Source organism: Hirundo rustica, chromosome 2 (genome assembly GCF_015227805.2).
Source record: "Hirundo rustica isolate bHirRus1 chromosome 2, bHirRus1.pri.v3, whole genome shotgun sequence".
In the NCBI taxonomy this organism is placed as follows: Eukaryota; Metazoa; Chordata; class Aves; order Passeriformes; family Hirundinidae; genus Hirundo; species Hirundo rustica.
In genome coordinates, this window is record NC_053451.1 from 47,691,379 (window position 1) to 47,708,346 (window position 16,968).

General features: G+C 41.1%; 1 protein-coding gene across 4 annotated transcripts in view; it reads right to left on the reverse strand.

Moving 5' to 3' along the window:
- Window positions 1-1,488: 1,488 nt before the first annotated feature.
- Window positions 1,489-16,968, reverse strand: part of LNX2 (ligand of numb-protein X 2) — a 58,537-nt gene continuing 43,057 nt past the window's right edge. For all 4 annotated transcript variants that reach the window (XM_058419454.1, XM_040056494.2, XM_040056495.2 and 1 more), the window contains 6 exons: window positions 13,802-14,173; window positions 12,206-12,352; window positions 9,828-10,005; window positions 7,884-8,115; window positions 6,048-6,206; window positions 1,489-3,195 (listed from right to left, as the gene is read on the reverse strand). In XM_058419454.1, coding sequence (XP_058275437.1) covers window positions 3,060-3,195; window positions 6,048-6,206; window positions 7,884-8,115; window positions 9,828-10,005; window positions 12,206-12,352; window positions 13,802-14,173 — 1,224 coding nt within the window. In that variant the 3' untranslated portion in view covers window positions 1,489-3,059. The remainder of the gene's footprint in view (window positions 3,196-6,047; window positions 6,207-7,883; window positions 8,116-9,827; window positions 10,006-12,205; window positions 12,353-13,801; window positions 14,174-16,968) is intronic.

The window sequence follows — 16,968 nt, forward strand, 5'->3', positions numbered from 1 at the left end:
TTTAGCGTGGCAAACGATTTCTAGATTTCACTTTATTGGCATGCTGTGATGCAGAATAAGCTCTTTCCTGTTCTTAACTGGAGATCCCTAGGGTTGTTTGGAAAAGGCGTTCTCCAGAACACAGATGATCAAGTCCACCACCTTACACAAAGCCCTGTGCACCTCCCCCTGCAGCAGTTCATCTGCCTGTAAACCGAAAATCTGATGGTCTGGCTCCTACCTTACAAGAAATACAAGACCTCGTGACCTACTGACAGATGTGGCAGGTTTCTTCTGCATTTCTCTACATAGGATGGTTCTCCTTTAAAGGAACTCAACTATTCATAACTACTGCAAAGAGCAGCAATACAGACTCGGGGCAACTTTACTGCAAATCACTGAGAAATTGCTTTTAGACTTGTTCTAGCATTGCAGACATCTAAGGATAGAGCATCCTTGCCTGCAGGAGATGCGAACTGATAACCAGCAGGCTCAAGCTTCTGCTGTAAAACTGATGTTTCCAGCAAGAGTGTCTCCTTGCATCAAGTCTCTGCTGTGAAAATATCCTCCAGCTGATCAGTACCAGCTGGCATGGAGGGGGAAAGAGGAAACGCTACTTGTGGCAAAGTACCATAAAGCACAGATTCTACCCCACTTTAGAAACACTTCTCAGTGCTGGGACTAATGGTTAAACAGCTGGTATGTCACCCTGGCAGGATAAGCATACCCTCAGACCCTTATGGTACATTCACTAACTGTAATTTATGATAAATCACAGGAGAAAAAAAAATATCTTTAAACCAAGACTGCACCAAGCTCCCCATACCTTTTGCAAAGAGTGAGACGATACTTTTGAGTTATTACAATGTGTAGAATGAACTTTTATTTTCATTCATCCTTCATTAATACCATACAATTAGATAACAATATCTGGAAAAAAATAATCTTGAAATAATTTAAAACAGAAGGCACAGAAAACCAAACCCAACTATGCTGCTACAAGAGAAAGGGGTAAAATGATTCAGGAAATGAATTTATTTCAAAAAGTTTTATCACTTAGATATTCTGATCAAAAGCTACAGCACACAGAAACAAAACTGCACAGTTTAAGCTAACCCATGCTTTTGTTACATTTAACATATAAAAGGAAAAAAAATCTAAAAATATTTTGTCGCAGGATTTTGAATGAAAAATGTAATTTTTAAAATAAAACCCAGTAAATCTAGTACATATGTCAAAAACTTCCTTAAAGCCTACACACTAAGATGTACTTCACAAAAAAGTCTGCATTAAGGGCAAAGCATACAGTTAAACACCATCTGGGGATGGGAGAAAACTGGTTCTTAAATCAGTTAGAGTATCAGATAAATTTGGTGTTTGCTTCGGAAACAAGGATTCTCACTACAGTAATATACTGGAGAGGACGTTCTTTTGTATTTTAATATTATGAAATTAAACCAACAGTATACATTACAGAGATGAATAAACTGTTCATATGTGATTTTTAACTTTTTTTCTGCAAAAGAGTAACTTTATTTCTTTTGAAAACAAAGCTACTAGAATAATGACATGCGATAATATGCCCCGATATTATACCAGCTAAGTTTGAAAATAAAGTTCATGCTTCACAATTGAAATATGCTGTGACTCTCAAATACATTCTCTGGTAATTAATAGTACAATACAGAGGTCATTCATAAAATCAGTTCAGGTTTGGAACCTGGTTTATAAATGAAGCTCTTTTCAAATATTGAGAACACTGACAACACACAGGGTTAGCTCCAGGTCAGCACATTTCTTTCTGTGCTCCACCCCTCTTTTCTTAAACAAGTGGGTGCTTAGCCTGCAAATATCATGGAAAGGCAGAGTCTAGAAGTTACAGGTTGGTTTGTAAAAATACTAAATATAATCCAAGACAAACAGTATTACTGACAACAGCAGGTGCTCTCTAAAGGAAAAAAAAAAATATCCTGAAATGCAAAAGAGATCTTTTCAGCATTTGATATCAAGGCATTTGCACATTTGTCAGGAGGTGACAGTAAGAGTGAACTTTGCAGCTTACTTTGCAGTTGGACTTGAAATCAAAGAGCTTTCCTTCTAGCTTGCTCACCTGTTAACCATAACATATGATTTTTTAACAGCTTGCTTTTTTCCCTGGAAATAATTCTCTCATTTAGAAAGTACAAGTCAAAGTATTGTTTCCACACTTGAATAAAGAGAGCTGTCAACTACAATAGAAACGGTAAAAATGATCTTCATAAAAATGTTCATCAAAATTCTCTGACATAGCAAAACATTCATTTGTAAAGTAAAGTCTAATACTGCAAGCCATTCACTCAAAGGCGACCTTGGGCACAAGAATCCTTGCCAGCATTGCAACGGGAATTACTTCCGTATTTCTTGTCATTATAGGGTACAAACTCTGTAATATATTAAAGTTTCCTAACAAAGAGTCCAATTATTGCACTTTATAAAAATTCTAGTAATATCAGGCTTTTGTCCTACTCTTCTATGAACACTGATGCCCTGCAAGAAAAATTTGGGGGACCGAGTAATTTCTGATGAGTGAGATGGAACACTTGAATCAGTCCGAAATACGGAATCAAAAATGGGAAGGTTTACGAAATGAAGCGATGTAACCTTTGGAAACAGACTTTGGTTCATAGCAGCAGACAGATGTGTCATTCTGTACCGACACACCTTCTCTTTGCTGGGAAGAGCGGGCACATGAATGTTACAGTTATATATCACAATACAACTTAAGGACTTTGCAGAGAAACCCAAAGAACTGCTAAGTTCTTCCGCTGACCCTACAAGCCTGATGGGAAAAGCCAGAGGGGATTTCTCTGTGAGCTCGAATATATTTGCATTTGTGTCAGCAACAGACATAGCAAACAGAAACAGCTATTTCAGGATGGCAAAACAGGTAGATTAAGTCTGAGAGACCTGTGAAAAAGGAAAATACAGCAGTTTTGGCCCTGCTTTTAACCAGCTGCATCAATAGGGAAAAAAAGAGAGAGGAGATTTTTGTGCCAGCTATCTGGAGAAAGACGCTGCTTGAACCGAAGTGATTCACAACTCTATATGAGGCTTCCAGGCCAGCAAATCACAGTTAAAGTCACTTTGTTCCTCTGCTCCTTCAGCATGGGAACGAGCGCAGAATGACTCATTCCAACCGTGGATAGTCCGTTTACAGCAACAATCATATCACCACACCTAAAAAACACAAGAAGAAAAAGGAACACATTATGAGTCCTGCTCTGCAGTAATTAGAGCACACACCAACAAACAGCACTTCACCGCTGTGGTGGCAGGTTTGCATCAGGCTGGAAAACATCGCTAAAATTCCCAGAGCAGTTCAGGTTGAAGTCTGTCCTACTACTGAAAGATGCCCCTGCTCGTTGCAGGAGTGTTGGACTAGATAACTTTTTAAAAGGTCCCTTCCAACTTCCAATAATTCTAGGATTAATCCAAAACTCATCTGGGAAATTCCTAAATCACTCTATTTCAATTCTAATACCAAGATAGTTCTGCATTAAGAGCTGACCTGTATAGAAACATGAGAAGAGCTGACCTATATAGAAACCTGTACAGAAACATTTGGGAAGACCTGATGGAATCAAGAAAAGATGAGATAGCATGTGCATGACATAAGCATTTCTGTTTGTTTGTGTGGATGATAACACATTTACACCAAACATGCCTTTCCTGTAGGAGGTGTAAGTAAAGATACTTATGGTTACCAACCAACCACATTCCAACTAAGAACCTTGTTTTCAGTGGCTTATGATTTTGTCAAATATAACTATTTGGCTTGAAATCTCCCTCAGCAGATGGTTCAATTGCAGCATCTCTGCATTTTGAAATGGGTAACAGAAATTTGTGAGGGTGCCATTTTCTGGCCCTGAGAAAAGTGACCTTGAAGGGCTAAGTTCTGGTTTTAAAAACCTCAAGAGAAACTCCAAAAAGGCACCTAATTTCTTTCTGTATTGAGCATGTTTCTTCTCTAGACACCTCTGCTTTGCAACTTGAGTGTGTGACATTCCCCAGAGTAGTCAAATGTGATTTGGAGACCAAACAGGACTTTTTGAAACTGATCCACTCAAGTACTGAAAGCATCAAAATGGATGGCAAAAAGATGCTCTCCTGAGCTTTTCCTAGGGCAGAGCAGAGGGAGAGGAAGAGGAAGCAGAGTTACCAACACCAGTCAAATGTGCACTCAGAAGTCCTTCTCTGCCTGAACCATGGAACCCCATCACCCAAACCAAGGCGCTACAGTTCACTGAATGACATCTCACTCCCACAGCCTTTCTGAGGAAGTCATTTTGCCTTCTATAAAATCACCAGACAGATCACGTAAGCAGAAAACTGCCTAAACAATTGAACTGTGAAATTATTTACTCCCTTCCTCTCCAGCCTACCATTTAGATAATTTAAACAAAACAGAACAGCTTTAGAAGAGACCTGCCCCACAATAACTCAAGGTGCAAATTCTAAGCAGCTCTCCCTCACTGATGGCCCATTTTTAAGTCCGTATTTTCAGTGGAACAGTACATTTGAAAAGACAGTACTGTATCACATTATCACTCAAGAGCATATTTTCCACAGGTTACAAGGGGGTAAATGTGACCATGACGATTCTTCCACTCTTCTTAGGAATGATGCTTGAATTGCCATTTGTGTGAAGACTTCTAGTTATTAAGTCCCCCAATCTGAAATTATTTGAGTTGAACCGAGATCGTTGATTTAATCCAAACTGTTCCACAGTTGGGAAAAAAAAAGTAATTTTGTGTTCAGCCAAGTTATTTTTTCATTTATTTATTTAGTCACTGAACTGAAAAATCAATTACTGTCAAGGCTCTAGGCATAAGTACATTCTTTTCTTAAGTCACTTTGTAAGAAAATCTGCATGTAAAAATCATGCCACAAAACTTCAAGTTGCATATTCTTGACTGCCACCTTCACAAAAAATCAAGTTTATGAGCAAGAGATCCCTTAATGGGCATTTTAAGTCCTAGTTCTGAACTAATCCTATATGAGGCTAGTATGTATATCTGGAGACTAAACCTGGGGGCTGCTTCCAAATGCAACATGTAAGTAAAATCATATAATCTTTAAGGTCAGAAGGGACCTCAGGAGGTCTACAGCCCAACCTTCTACTGCAAGCAAGGTGAGCTGTAAGCTCTGACCAGCACTCTCAGAGCTTTACCCAGTAGTCTCAGAAACCTCCAAGGGCAGAGACCATGCAATACACGGTCTGACCATCCTCACAGGGAAACAGTTTGTCCTCATAACCAGTCTCAAGCTCTTTCGTTCAATTTGTGCCTGTTGTCACTCATCCTCTCACCCTGTACCACTGAAAAGCTGGCGTCCATCTCCTTGATAATCTCCAGGTAAAGTACTGGAAAGGAGCTGCTGGCTGCCCCTGAAGCCTTCTCCTTGTGGGGCAAGTGCTCCAGCTCCACCATCTCAGGGGCTTCTGCTGAACTTGCTTCATTTATCAGTGACCTTCCTGCCAGCTAATGACAGGGTAATGCCACAGGGACTTGGTTCCTTAGCAATCTTTTCAGAAATCTTTATCATCTACTTTCTTGCCCTTCTATTAAAGCAGCAGCACCCATCTTCAGTATCAGTTTCCAGCAGCGGCTCCAGAAGGCAATGTGAAAGCATAAAGCAGTTTTGCCCACTTTGCAGAAGTTCTGACTTTTAGATGTTCTACAGGAAGACAAAAACTAGCTAGTTCAGCACACATACAGTGCACGTTGTCTCTTGGCCTGAAGTGGAGTTCACCGGGGAGACAGTGGGTGACATCAGCAGCACAGCTGGGGAAGAGCACAGGAGATGCCACCACCTCTGAGATGCCCCTTCCCCAGCAGAAACACCCTGTGACTTCCCTGCATCCCACCCATCAGGGAGGCAAAACACTACAGGGCTGCACGATGCAGCAGCACAAGATGCTACAGTGTATTTCCTTAAGCAATTGGTTGCACATAGCTATTTAAAAGTGGTTCATTATTGTTGCTGTTATTAATAGTGTTATTATTTCTCCCATTGTTACTTTGGCTTACTTTAATCTTCCATCAAAGTAGGCAGGAGTTCCAAGAACAATTGTTTTAATGAAGAAAGGCTGGTTTGTGTGGTTCTCCTCGTAGCCACCGACGATGCTGAAGCCCCAGCTCCCTAAATTGCTCCGCCGCAGCACCACGTCATGGCAGCTATGCAGGCAGCTGTGGAATGGAAGCACAGGATAACAAGAGAAAAAGCCGCGTATGGTTTTACAGTAGGCACTGCACCTGCTGTCTCATCATCACCACTGCGCTAAGTGTGGAAGTGAAGGGGAGGGATGGTGATTGGACCTCTGTTCCCAGAGTAATTTTGCAATATTCAAACCAATTACCAAAAAACCCCCACAATCTTGAGACAGAAAAGTGTTTTAAAAGAAGTAATGCAGTGCTAGAAAAAATACTTAAACACAGTTGAGTGTTTAAACTCTGCAAACTGACGGTAATATAACTGCATTTTAGGCATTTCACAGGTGGCAACAATGTGGGTGGAAAATCAATACCTGATGTGTTCAGTTTGTAAGTCAAAAATGCATAGCATTTGTCTTCCACCCCCAGCTAGTTTAAGGTTTTTCTACTTTAAATAAAAATTAAAAATCCATGCACAATCTAAATTACCTCTGTACTGATTCATCACCAGTAATGAAAATATAACTGACTAACCATTTTATTACAGAGAATGTAAATAATTCAGATCACACTTCACTTACTGTACTGTTATATGTCACCAGCCCTAGAGAAAATTATTGCCAGTGAAATTGGCAATGACTGTAATTTAAAAAACAAACAGACATAAAAATTAACTTTTCAGTAAAAAGATACCGAGTTCTTTACTGTTGTTTGATACTGCTTTAAACCAAGAGGTAAGAAGTAAATTGCTGCTAAAGCATGAAAAGGAAGTGTATTTACCAAAACTGAGAGACTTCTATTGAGATTACTCATTAATACTTTGATAAAAGATAAATTAATTGACAGTTAAACTCAGAAAAAGTGAAACCTCTGGAGGGCCAATGCACGGTCGTGTTATCATCAGCTGCTTTAGGCTCCCAGTCTGTCTGGTTCGTGTTGTGGTTTTACACTTTAAGTACAGACGTGGTAAATCCATCAGAGGGAAAGGAATTAACCTGCATGCCCTGACTGAAGTTAACAACTCTACTAGTTGCAGTAGGAGCCCTTCTTGATAAGAAGTGATGCCAGAATGAAATTAAAGCTGCAGCCTCAAGGGAGCGAGGAGTACAAGTGAAGTGATGTCCAGCAGATTGCAGAGTAGTTAAGGGGAGGGAGCTTGTTGCAAACCTCCAAGAGTTTTTGGTTTTGGCAGAGATGGTAGTGGATTCTTGAAAAAAACCAGTGTGAGCTTATAGTTACACAGCTACGGTCTTGGCACAGGACATGTCAAGAGTCTGTCAGAATGGCCAAAACCTGATGCAATATTCTGAAGTTAAGCATTTGGCCTCATAAACTTGTAGCAAAGAGACAGATGTATATATACTTTGTGGCTTTATTAGTAATTGCTCTTGTTTTAGATATTCTGTAGAAAATTACAGTACAATAAAACAATAAGAAAGATTAATTGTGTCTGAACAGAAGATTCCACGTGGGTAGTTATTAAGGTTTGTGAAGAGATAAATCCAGTCTATCCACATCTTCAGGTTTCCTAAGGAAACATTGGTCCTGTTCACAGCCCACTTCCCAAGCACACTGCCAGATGAATACAGCCAAGATGGCCAGGCAGAAATAAAGGGAGATGTGCTGCAACTAAGCAGGTCTCTGCTTCCTTATGTCTCTTGCAGGACTTAGGTTAAAACAGCTAAGTAAGTACTTAATCAATTAATTCCGTACCTTGGCAGTCCCAGCCACATGACCCACGACGGCGACCAGCTGGCATCGTATTCATTTTCACTGATGGTACTCAATTGCTCCTCATTAGCCTGGGGCTGTTCTTCTACAATCTGGACTTCCAGGGCTTTCAGGGCAACTACTGAAGAGGCAGCACTAGCCTTCAGCATGGCCACAGCCTCGCTGTGACTCAGGTTGGTCAGATCAATGCCGTTGATGTTCAGCAGCACGTCACCTGTTCAAAGCATCGAGGGAGAGCACATCAGTCCGACAGTCCTGGCCACCCACAGCACCTCCCACGCCACGGGTCCATTCCATACTGGAGTCTCTGGACCTCAGACAGTCTGAACTAGCAGGCTAATAGCTCTGAAGCCTTTATATTGTCAGCTTGAAACTTTAATGTATTGAGCTTGTATCAAGATGGATCAGTGTAATTCATCTCCACATAACACACCAAATACTGTGACTCCTATGGATACTACCCTGAAAATCTGAAATAGAAATTATTTAAGCATCTCACGAGCTTGGCTGCAACTGCTACTGCAGATACCATGAAACAACATTTCCAGATGTGGATCACAGGTTCACCCTAACTTTAAAAGTGAAGGAAGAATGATGGCAGGAACAACGCAGGCACCTCAAAGTAACCAATTACTGCAGACAGGTGAGGTTCCACAGAGTGCTTTAATTCATCTGGTTTTAATAACTTGTTACTTGGGAGAAGAAAATGGAATTCAAAAACTTCTGGAAAGTTTGGTACAAAACTCAGTTAATTCAAAGAAAGAAACGGAGCATCTCTAAAAAGATAATCTGGAAAGAGTCAAAGCCAGAAAAGGATTTCCACAATTTTAGTTTTACATTTTTTAAAGGCCCCAGGATGAAAACAAGAATGTTATTAACTATCCAGTGGTAGACTCCTTTTTCACACAATGTCTCACCAATGAAAGCCAGAAAAACCAGAGCAAAAGTGCAAACACTTGGGTCGCATTTGGTAGGAAACTCAGTTTTTAAAAGGTTCTTCCTCCCAGTAGCTTCTGTGGCTACTTTAATGTTACACAATGCAAGAACAATAGGGATTCTTCTATCAAGTGTGTTTTTCATAGTAGTACAGAAAAAGAAAGCATACCTGCTGGTGTGTGGGTGTAAATCTCCCTTTCTCAGAAGCATAGAAGGATGCTCCCACACTGTTCTTTTAAATGTACAATCTGTGAAGTTTTTTCTCTAAATTTCTTTCCTGAAACATTCTGTAATTCTGTGAACTGTGAATGGCAGAGATGCCATAGGCAGTCTCTGATTCACATATGACATAATATGTTTCAATTGTCAAATGCTTTGCTATCAGTTATGCAGGACTGCCTTCACCTATGCTGAGCCTAACCTCCACCTCCTCGTTCCTTTTTACAAAGGCAAGGAACAAGGACAGATGTTGCAGCACCCCTGAAGACCAGGAAACTCATACTGTCCTAGAGGATAATAAAGCTTTTTGCAACCAGGATTAACACTGATGTAGCTTTTAGGGCAAATTTTGTGCGGGTGAGCTGTGGCCTGTCATCAGAGCTTCCCTGCAATTCAGATATTATACCAGGGAGCAGAGATTCCTTGGACAAAGATGTGGTACAACACACCAAATTAAACACAAAACCAGCATGTGTCTGCATCACAGCAGACCCTCAGCTCAGGGGATTACCATCAGCTTTAAAGAATTTAACCATACATTTCCGGATCTTATCCACTTCCCCTGCTATCATGCTGTAAACATTCCCTTCCCATAAAAGGTTAAAGTGCAACACTAAATACTGTATTTCCATTATTAAATCACAAAGAAAAGCATCCATAAGCATTTTCCTACATCTGTGAGAAGACTTTTTGACACCACCTGACTCCAGAGAATGCAGTGATCAAAAAGCAACGAGAGGTAGCCCTGCCACCATGGAAGCCAAACCCCACCTCGTTTAATCCTGCCGTCTCTTGCCAAACACCCGTGAGGCTGCACACTTGTCACAAAGATGGGCAGCTCGCCACTTTTGCTGCCTCTGCCTCCTGCCACTGTCATTCCCAGAGATTCATGTGGCTCTTTTTTCACAGTAATGTGCTTTTCTTGGCATGTAACACACTGGGAGAGATCCTGTTTAACAAGGATAAATAACATTGTTAAAACTAAGGAAAAAAACCAAGCGAACCAAAACCAAAAACCAGAACAAAACAATGAAACACACCCCAAAACCACACTTTGGCACTTCAGTAGAACAGTTTAAAAGGACTAAGTTTCTTCTAGGTCAGATCTCTGCCCCTCCAAAAACAAAAAACCCAAATCACCAACAAAACCCCCATGGATGTAGACACTTAAACATAGATAGAAAGCTTATAAAGACCCACATTGAAATCTAACTATTTTTTCCTAACATCCTGCACTGGAAAAGGCTAAATTTTAGGACTGCACTACAAAACCATATGGTCAAAAGTTTGGAGACAAACCAGATACAAATCTTTTGATGTCTTGATGAACATTAGCATTACTTCATTTTTCAGTGGAATATGCCCCAGAACTACAAAGAAGCTCCCAAGAAAGGAAAACATGTGTTTTCATGATGACAGTAAGAGACCCTTTAAAGCCCTTATGCATCATGTTCTCTTCTGCAGCTGGTATGTAGAACCTCCCAGAGAACAAACTAAGGCAAATTAATGCCAATGGCTTGTAATGGGTACCTTGAGCAGCCTCCCTAATGATTATAATGAAGACTCGAGCTTCAAACAAGAATAGATCCTATATTAAATTTTCCAGCAACTGAATGATGAAGTTCAGCCCGTATTTAGTTCTGCCCAATTAAAAAAAAAAAAAAAATAGTTTAAATCTAAATCAAAGTAAATTTTATTTGCTGAAGCCCTTCCCTCAGGCTATTAGGTAAGAGATTCAAACCACTGCACATACACCTGTGGTAGCATCTTAAGCTGACAGAATACTTGCAAAGAATCCAAAATAATGAAAGAAATAACCTGGGATATTCTTCAAAGTGTATATATTATGTATATATTCTCCTGCTTTCTCTTGGAAAATGACAACATTGTCTTCTTTGACCACCAATGTGATGTGCTCCTTCTGACTGGCTCTGCTCCTCACATACACATTAATCATGGAAGTAGCTATAAGTTAACACACTGTAGCTTATAAAGACAGTTCATGTCTAAGGCTTCAGGACTGGCTGCTGCCACACAATCATATAAACATATTTTAGGCCACAAGGCTTCGAAGCCAACTACCGGTTAGTGAGAGAAAGATAAATGATACAAAACATGAGAAACGTCCCCTTGCTGTTACATGGGACTTCCAATCTTAAAAGATCTGTGAGGGAGATCCACTCATCCAACTTTGGATCAGCTTTGGAACTGTGGTAAGAGCACAGCTCATGCTGGCACACGCAAACTTGCTTCAAGCTCTGCCATCAACAAACTAATCACTGTGTGGGTATGGCCCAGTGCTGTGGCAAGTACCCAGAGCCATGGTATTCAGGAGCCTCACCTTTGTCCCTCAGGAGGAAAACCACCTTACTAGAGCCTTACTTGTTCTCTTCTGACATGTTGCCCACTTTCAAAAGAAAATGCTATCAATGCATGTAAGTATCTCCACAGAAATATATGACGCTAAATACTAAAGCAAATAGTGGACAGGTGGGAGGGTGGATTTGTTGACATGGTCAACATAATTATTTCACAAAGTCAACTTCTTAGGAGTGAGAAGCTGTATTTTTCTAATTACAAGAACATCTCAAGCACAGGCTCTATTTTTGCATGTCTTCCAAATAATTTGATACTAGCTTCATGATGTCTCTTCATTTTGCCTTTCTCTCCCTGCTTGAGACCCTGCAGTACTCAGCAGCCTTGCAGCCAGGACTGCTGACTCATGAAGATGACACATCCTTCCAACATGCTCTTTATATGCTAGATGGTGGGCAGCACGTCTCTTTCCTGGTTGCAGCCAGCACAGCAGCAACACAAACTGTATGATGGCCCTTGAATGACAGCCCTTCCATGCAGGAGCACCAGCCACTGTCTTAGACAAGGTCTAACAACTGCAGCTGTATGAGCTCACGGAACTTGCTTCTTTCACTGTAGTCAGCAAATCCAAAAACACATTGAAAACCTGTTGTGTATCTTTTGTTCCTACTCCAGACATGATGCAGGACTTGAGTACTTGGAAGTCATCGCCAATTTTTTACTAATTAGTTAAAAAAAAAATAAAATAAATCCTTTCTCCTAGCTTGCCTTGAGACACACAGCAGCACATGAGGAAACCAGTATTTTTTCCTTTCAGAAGGAGAAGCACCGACCTTATGTGAGTTAGGTCTGCTGTGAAACAGCTGGTGGGATTGGTGTTGGTGTGAGTTGCTGTTGTGAGTCCCGGTGTCTCGGATAATGCTGACTGTCTGTGACTTCAGGGGTCTAGAGATGATCAAGTTCACTCTCTCCCCGCTCGCCTGTTGGACACATTAGGTCATCAAGTTGGATAGGATATTGATTATTAGAAAGGGAGGAAAACATATGACAACAGCAGACCCTGTTTTCCAGTTCCTTTTTAGACTGCACACTCCCTTACTTGCTTCTTTTTGCAATTTACCCCAGAATGGGGGGGAAATGAACATTCCTTCTTCACCTTGATGTTACCTTTACATCAGCTAAAAATCCTTTGTCAAAAGAACCATTTCTCACTTTGTGTTACAAAGCTTCAAACATTAAAATTCACCCCCTTCCATTTGCAGCCTCTGTGAACTCCAGCAACACACAGCAATAAATGGACGAAATGCCTATGTGATAGCTCCAAGCTCTGCAGCTTTTGATCAAAAGCTTTGGGTACTTCCCAAAGAAACTTGCAAGAAAGATGTTACACATGAGCATACCATCATATTCGGGATTTTGGGGAATACTGGAAGACCCAGTTATCAGACATTAATAAAACATCATCTCTTTATTGCTGCAAAGCCACACCTCAAAAGATAAGTTACCCAATGCTAAATTCCAATTACTGTATACAAAAATTGTGAAACTGAAATTACCATTCCCAAGATTGCTGTTATTTTAATTTCACTGCAAAGAAAACTCTTGAAATGATTCCTGCAACAAGTATTTACTACTCATTTACATCAGAGTTCTTTATGTGGTGCTTTAAGCAAAGATGTCTGCACTAGACTGCAGGAACATACTACTGGTATATTTCAACTTTCCTAAAAACAGAGCCATTTTCACCAACATCCCATCAGCAGGAAGTAGCAAAATGCTGCATCTGTTTCCTTACAGACTGGGAAAAAGGCATGAAGTAAAGGTTTTCCTGTGGGGACACTGAAGGGTCATATGTCACACTGCAACACACGTTGGGTAATATTCATGTCCAGAACATAACCAGGCATTGGAAATAGCCCTTTTCTGAGCACTCAGAAAGTGAGCTGTACCATGCTGAACTCATGGAAAACGTCTATTTGACTTCCCCGCTGCTACCTGTTGACTTGAACATTTGACAAATTACTTTCTTGTTTTAACTCAATTCCATGCATAGGCAAATCAATAAAACCCCCACTTCTACAGAGCTTACTGAGAGATTAAAATACAATACATACATAAATAGAATAATAATAATCCTCTTTTTTCTTCTTCCCTGCTAAGCATTAGGCTACAATAGGCTACTCTCTTTGCTCACATGAGCTGTCATCTAACCTTTAGGCTGCATTCCAGGGAATACTAATGCATTTTTCACTGAAGTTCATCTGGTAGGTGCCAAAGCAGATCCTGTTCTTCACTATTATTTTCAGAACGTTAAATCACTGTAAATTACATTGACACAGGCTTTTAGGCCCCACACAAGCCGTTCTGTCTGGGAACAGACCCTAGAAATAAAGGCGAGCTAAGGGCTCAAGGCAGGGAAAGCAAATTACCTGTATAACCTGAGCGGCGAGCTCCGGCGTGCCGTGCTTCAAGTCGTGCCCGTTAATGGCCAGCACGCGGTCATTGCTGCAGAGCCTGCCGTCCTGAGCAGCCAAACCCCCTTCCAGGAGGTCGAGGATGAAAACCCCCGGCTCGTCGGTCCTGCGCACGAGCTTGATGCCCAGCTGCTCGCTGGAGTCGCGCTTGTGCAGGGTCACCTGGAAGCTGTCCTCCCGCCCGGAGCCCGGCGCGTCCGCGTGGCTGTGCGTGCGGCTGCCGAAGCGCCGCTCCCGCAGCACCGTCAGGTGCAGCACCGAGCACGGCTGCGACAGCACGGCTCGAGCGTGGTTGTGGGACACGTTGCTTATGTCAAAGCTATTGACCTGCCAAACAACAGCGAAGAAAAGTCACGGTGGTGTTTTCATATGTTTAGTCAAGTCCTTTCCAAAGACAATTTGCTCGCTGCAAAACCAGCTTAGGAGCGACCTACATGTCTGACCTTACTAGGCTTGCTCTCTCGTCCCTCCGTTCTTTCTTGCAAACTCACATTGGATGTTCGATCTCCAAACTTATTTTTAGGTTGGCAAAGCCCCTCAACATCATCAAGCCCAAGCGTTAACCCAGCATTGCCGACTCCACCGCTAAACCGTGTCTCCATCTACGTGTCTTTTAAGCAGCTCCAGGGATGGTGACCCCACCGCTTCCCTGGGCAGCATGTTCCAGTGCTTAACAACCTTTTTGTGAAGAAATGTTTCCTAATATCCAATCTAAGCTTCCCCTGGTACTATTTTAGGCCTTTTCCAACAAAGGTGATAACATGTCCCCAAAAGTGAACACCCTCTGCCATTGCAGGACAAGGTTTTTGTCCTCTTGGTGTCCTATACTTGTCTTCCTTAGACCTTTACATTGTTTATTCTCCAGGAAAAGAACGTGGCATGTGCTTTCAGTGTCGAGCCCAGCATCACTTAAAACTGCAAAATCACAGCTATAAAAAGAATGCATCCAAGTTTCTGATGCAAGCTTGTTTCTTACAATATGCAGTACTTTCATTATGTGAAGAAACATTTTAAAAAAGCTGAAGTCAAGAATAATGAAATTGCTTCATTAAGACAATAGAAAAAAAAGGTAGTTGTACTAATTCTCAAGTCTTACCATAAGCTTAGATTTTCCACAGATTTCAACTAGGCCAGAGTTTCAGACCAGTATCACCCAAAATTCAGTTGTAAATGAAAAGCATATTAAACTTTCTCTATCTAGAACTAAGAATTTTGTTTGTTTTATGGCCCACTGATACAAAGATCAGTAATCTTCAGTCATTTCTTGTACTGTAAAGGTAAGAACTGACAGTACAATGAGATATGGCAGAAAAGAGGAGTATGACGAAAATTCAGCACAAAAGCTGTGCTTGCCTTGTTTTGTAAGAAAGGATTCAAAGTTAACATTAGAATTTCATCCTTAGCCTTGGCGGAGGAATCCATGCCCCACGATTTCAGCGGACAGAAACTAACACCGAATGGTCTGTACTGATTGATATGCCTTACCTGAGCCTTTTAATACTCTCCATTGCAACCTAAGTAAAATCAAACATGCAGCTCCTCACCATCTAACAGCTGTATTAAAATTACCAAAATATACGAAGTAATCTATGTACAACAACTGCCACATTTATATCACACATCTGAGCTGAGGGGCTCCCCGAAGTCTGTGCCAAACCATTGGGCTGTGGTGGTTTCCAATGGTGAAGGAGGACTGCGCCCTTCCTGAGAAACACCTCCAGCCCAAAACCCAGCACAAAGCCACTGCTGCTGGCAGCACCACGAGCTCAGACAGAACCACGGTGGTGTTCTGCTTTGCTACTGCCCTGAGACAGGCTGTAACCTTGGGCAGAGGGAAAAAAGGCATAGCTAGGAGAAATAACATTTAGAGCTGCCTCCCACAAAAACAACTAGGGCCCACCCATCAGAGCCCTTAAATTAAATCCATTTTTATTTTTAGCTCTAGCTAGCTAAAGTAAATACATAAAATATGGGAGCACTCAGAAAGCACAGAAGAATATATGCAATAAAATGTAATTCTTCTTTCTAGAAGGCAGTTTAAAATTTCAGAATAAAACAGCCTTAGCACTTCTTGGGGAAAGAGTTTCTCATTAGGACACGCTTCACATGAATTACAGTCACAGTCCAGCACAAAAAATAGACCATTTGTAGAGCACTTTGAAAATGTTAGGCACCTATCTGTACCTTGCAGACAACACAAGCTTTTATGTAGCTGTTACTAAATGCTGTTCCCACAACTCTTAAAAGGGTAATACTTCTTGTTTGACTGGGCAAGAAAATGCTGAGTTTCACCTCATAGTCCTTTCTGGCTCTTTCTTTTAGATCTCTACAGCTCATAAAAGCCCTGGAAGACATTTTCAGAAACATCCAACCCAAGTGTGCATGCTGAGCTGCACCTAAGTGCACCTAATTACAGATGGAAGAGATTGACCCTGATCATTTTAATACAACAGCTCAGCACCTGCACAGGTAAATTCAAAGAAATAAAGATATTCTATCTCCCCCAAAAATTTTAGGTTTTACCCTCTGTACCACTCCCTTGGCATGAGAGAAGGACTTTCATGGACACCCACTTAGCATCTGACAGCCTCACAGCCAGGCTGTTGATAGGAAAGACTCACTAGCAGCTAGTAAATTCCTATTTACAGTCAATTCACTGCCATTTATGGCTTTGGAAACTGTAACTGACACCTGCCCAAACAGCAGGAATTTCCAAAGCTTCACTGGAACTCAAGCTCCCTATTCTGTCAAACAAGTAGAGCCCTTAGAATAAAAATAAATGAGGCAGCATTCAATCAGTGTCTGCAATTATTTGTTGAAAAGCAACATCTTGGAAAGCTCCTGGGTTGTTTTCTTGGCCAGCCACTACGCTTACATTCCAGGAGAGGAAAAAGGCACATTTCTCAAAAGGGACTTTATTTTCTGAAGTGCAAACTAATTTTATTCCAAGGGTAACTACAGTTTTTAAGCTACTTCTATCAGCTTGATTTCAAAACAGTGAAATGAAGGAGGCTTACAACTACATTTGGCCTGATCTTAGGCTGCCAGATCAAAAGCAAACATTCTTACTGAAGTAACTCTGAATTGATGATAATACATTTATTTCAGGTGGAATGATTAAA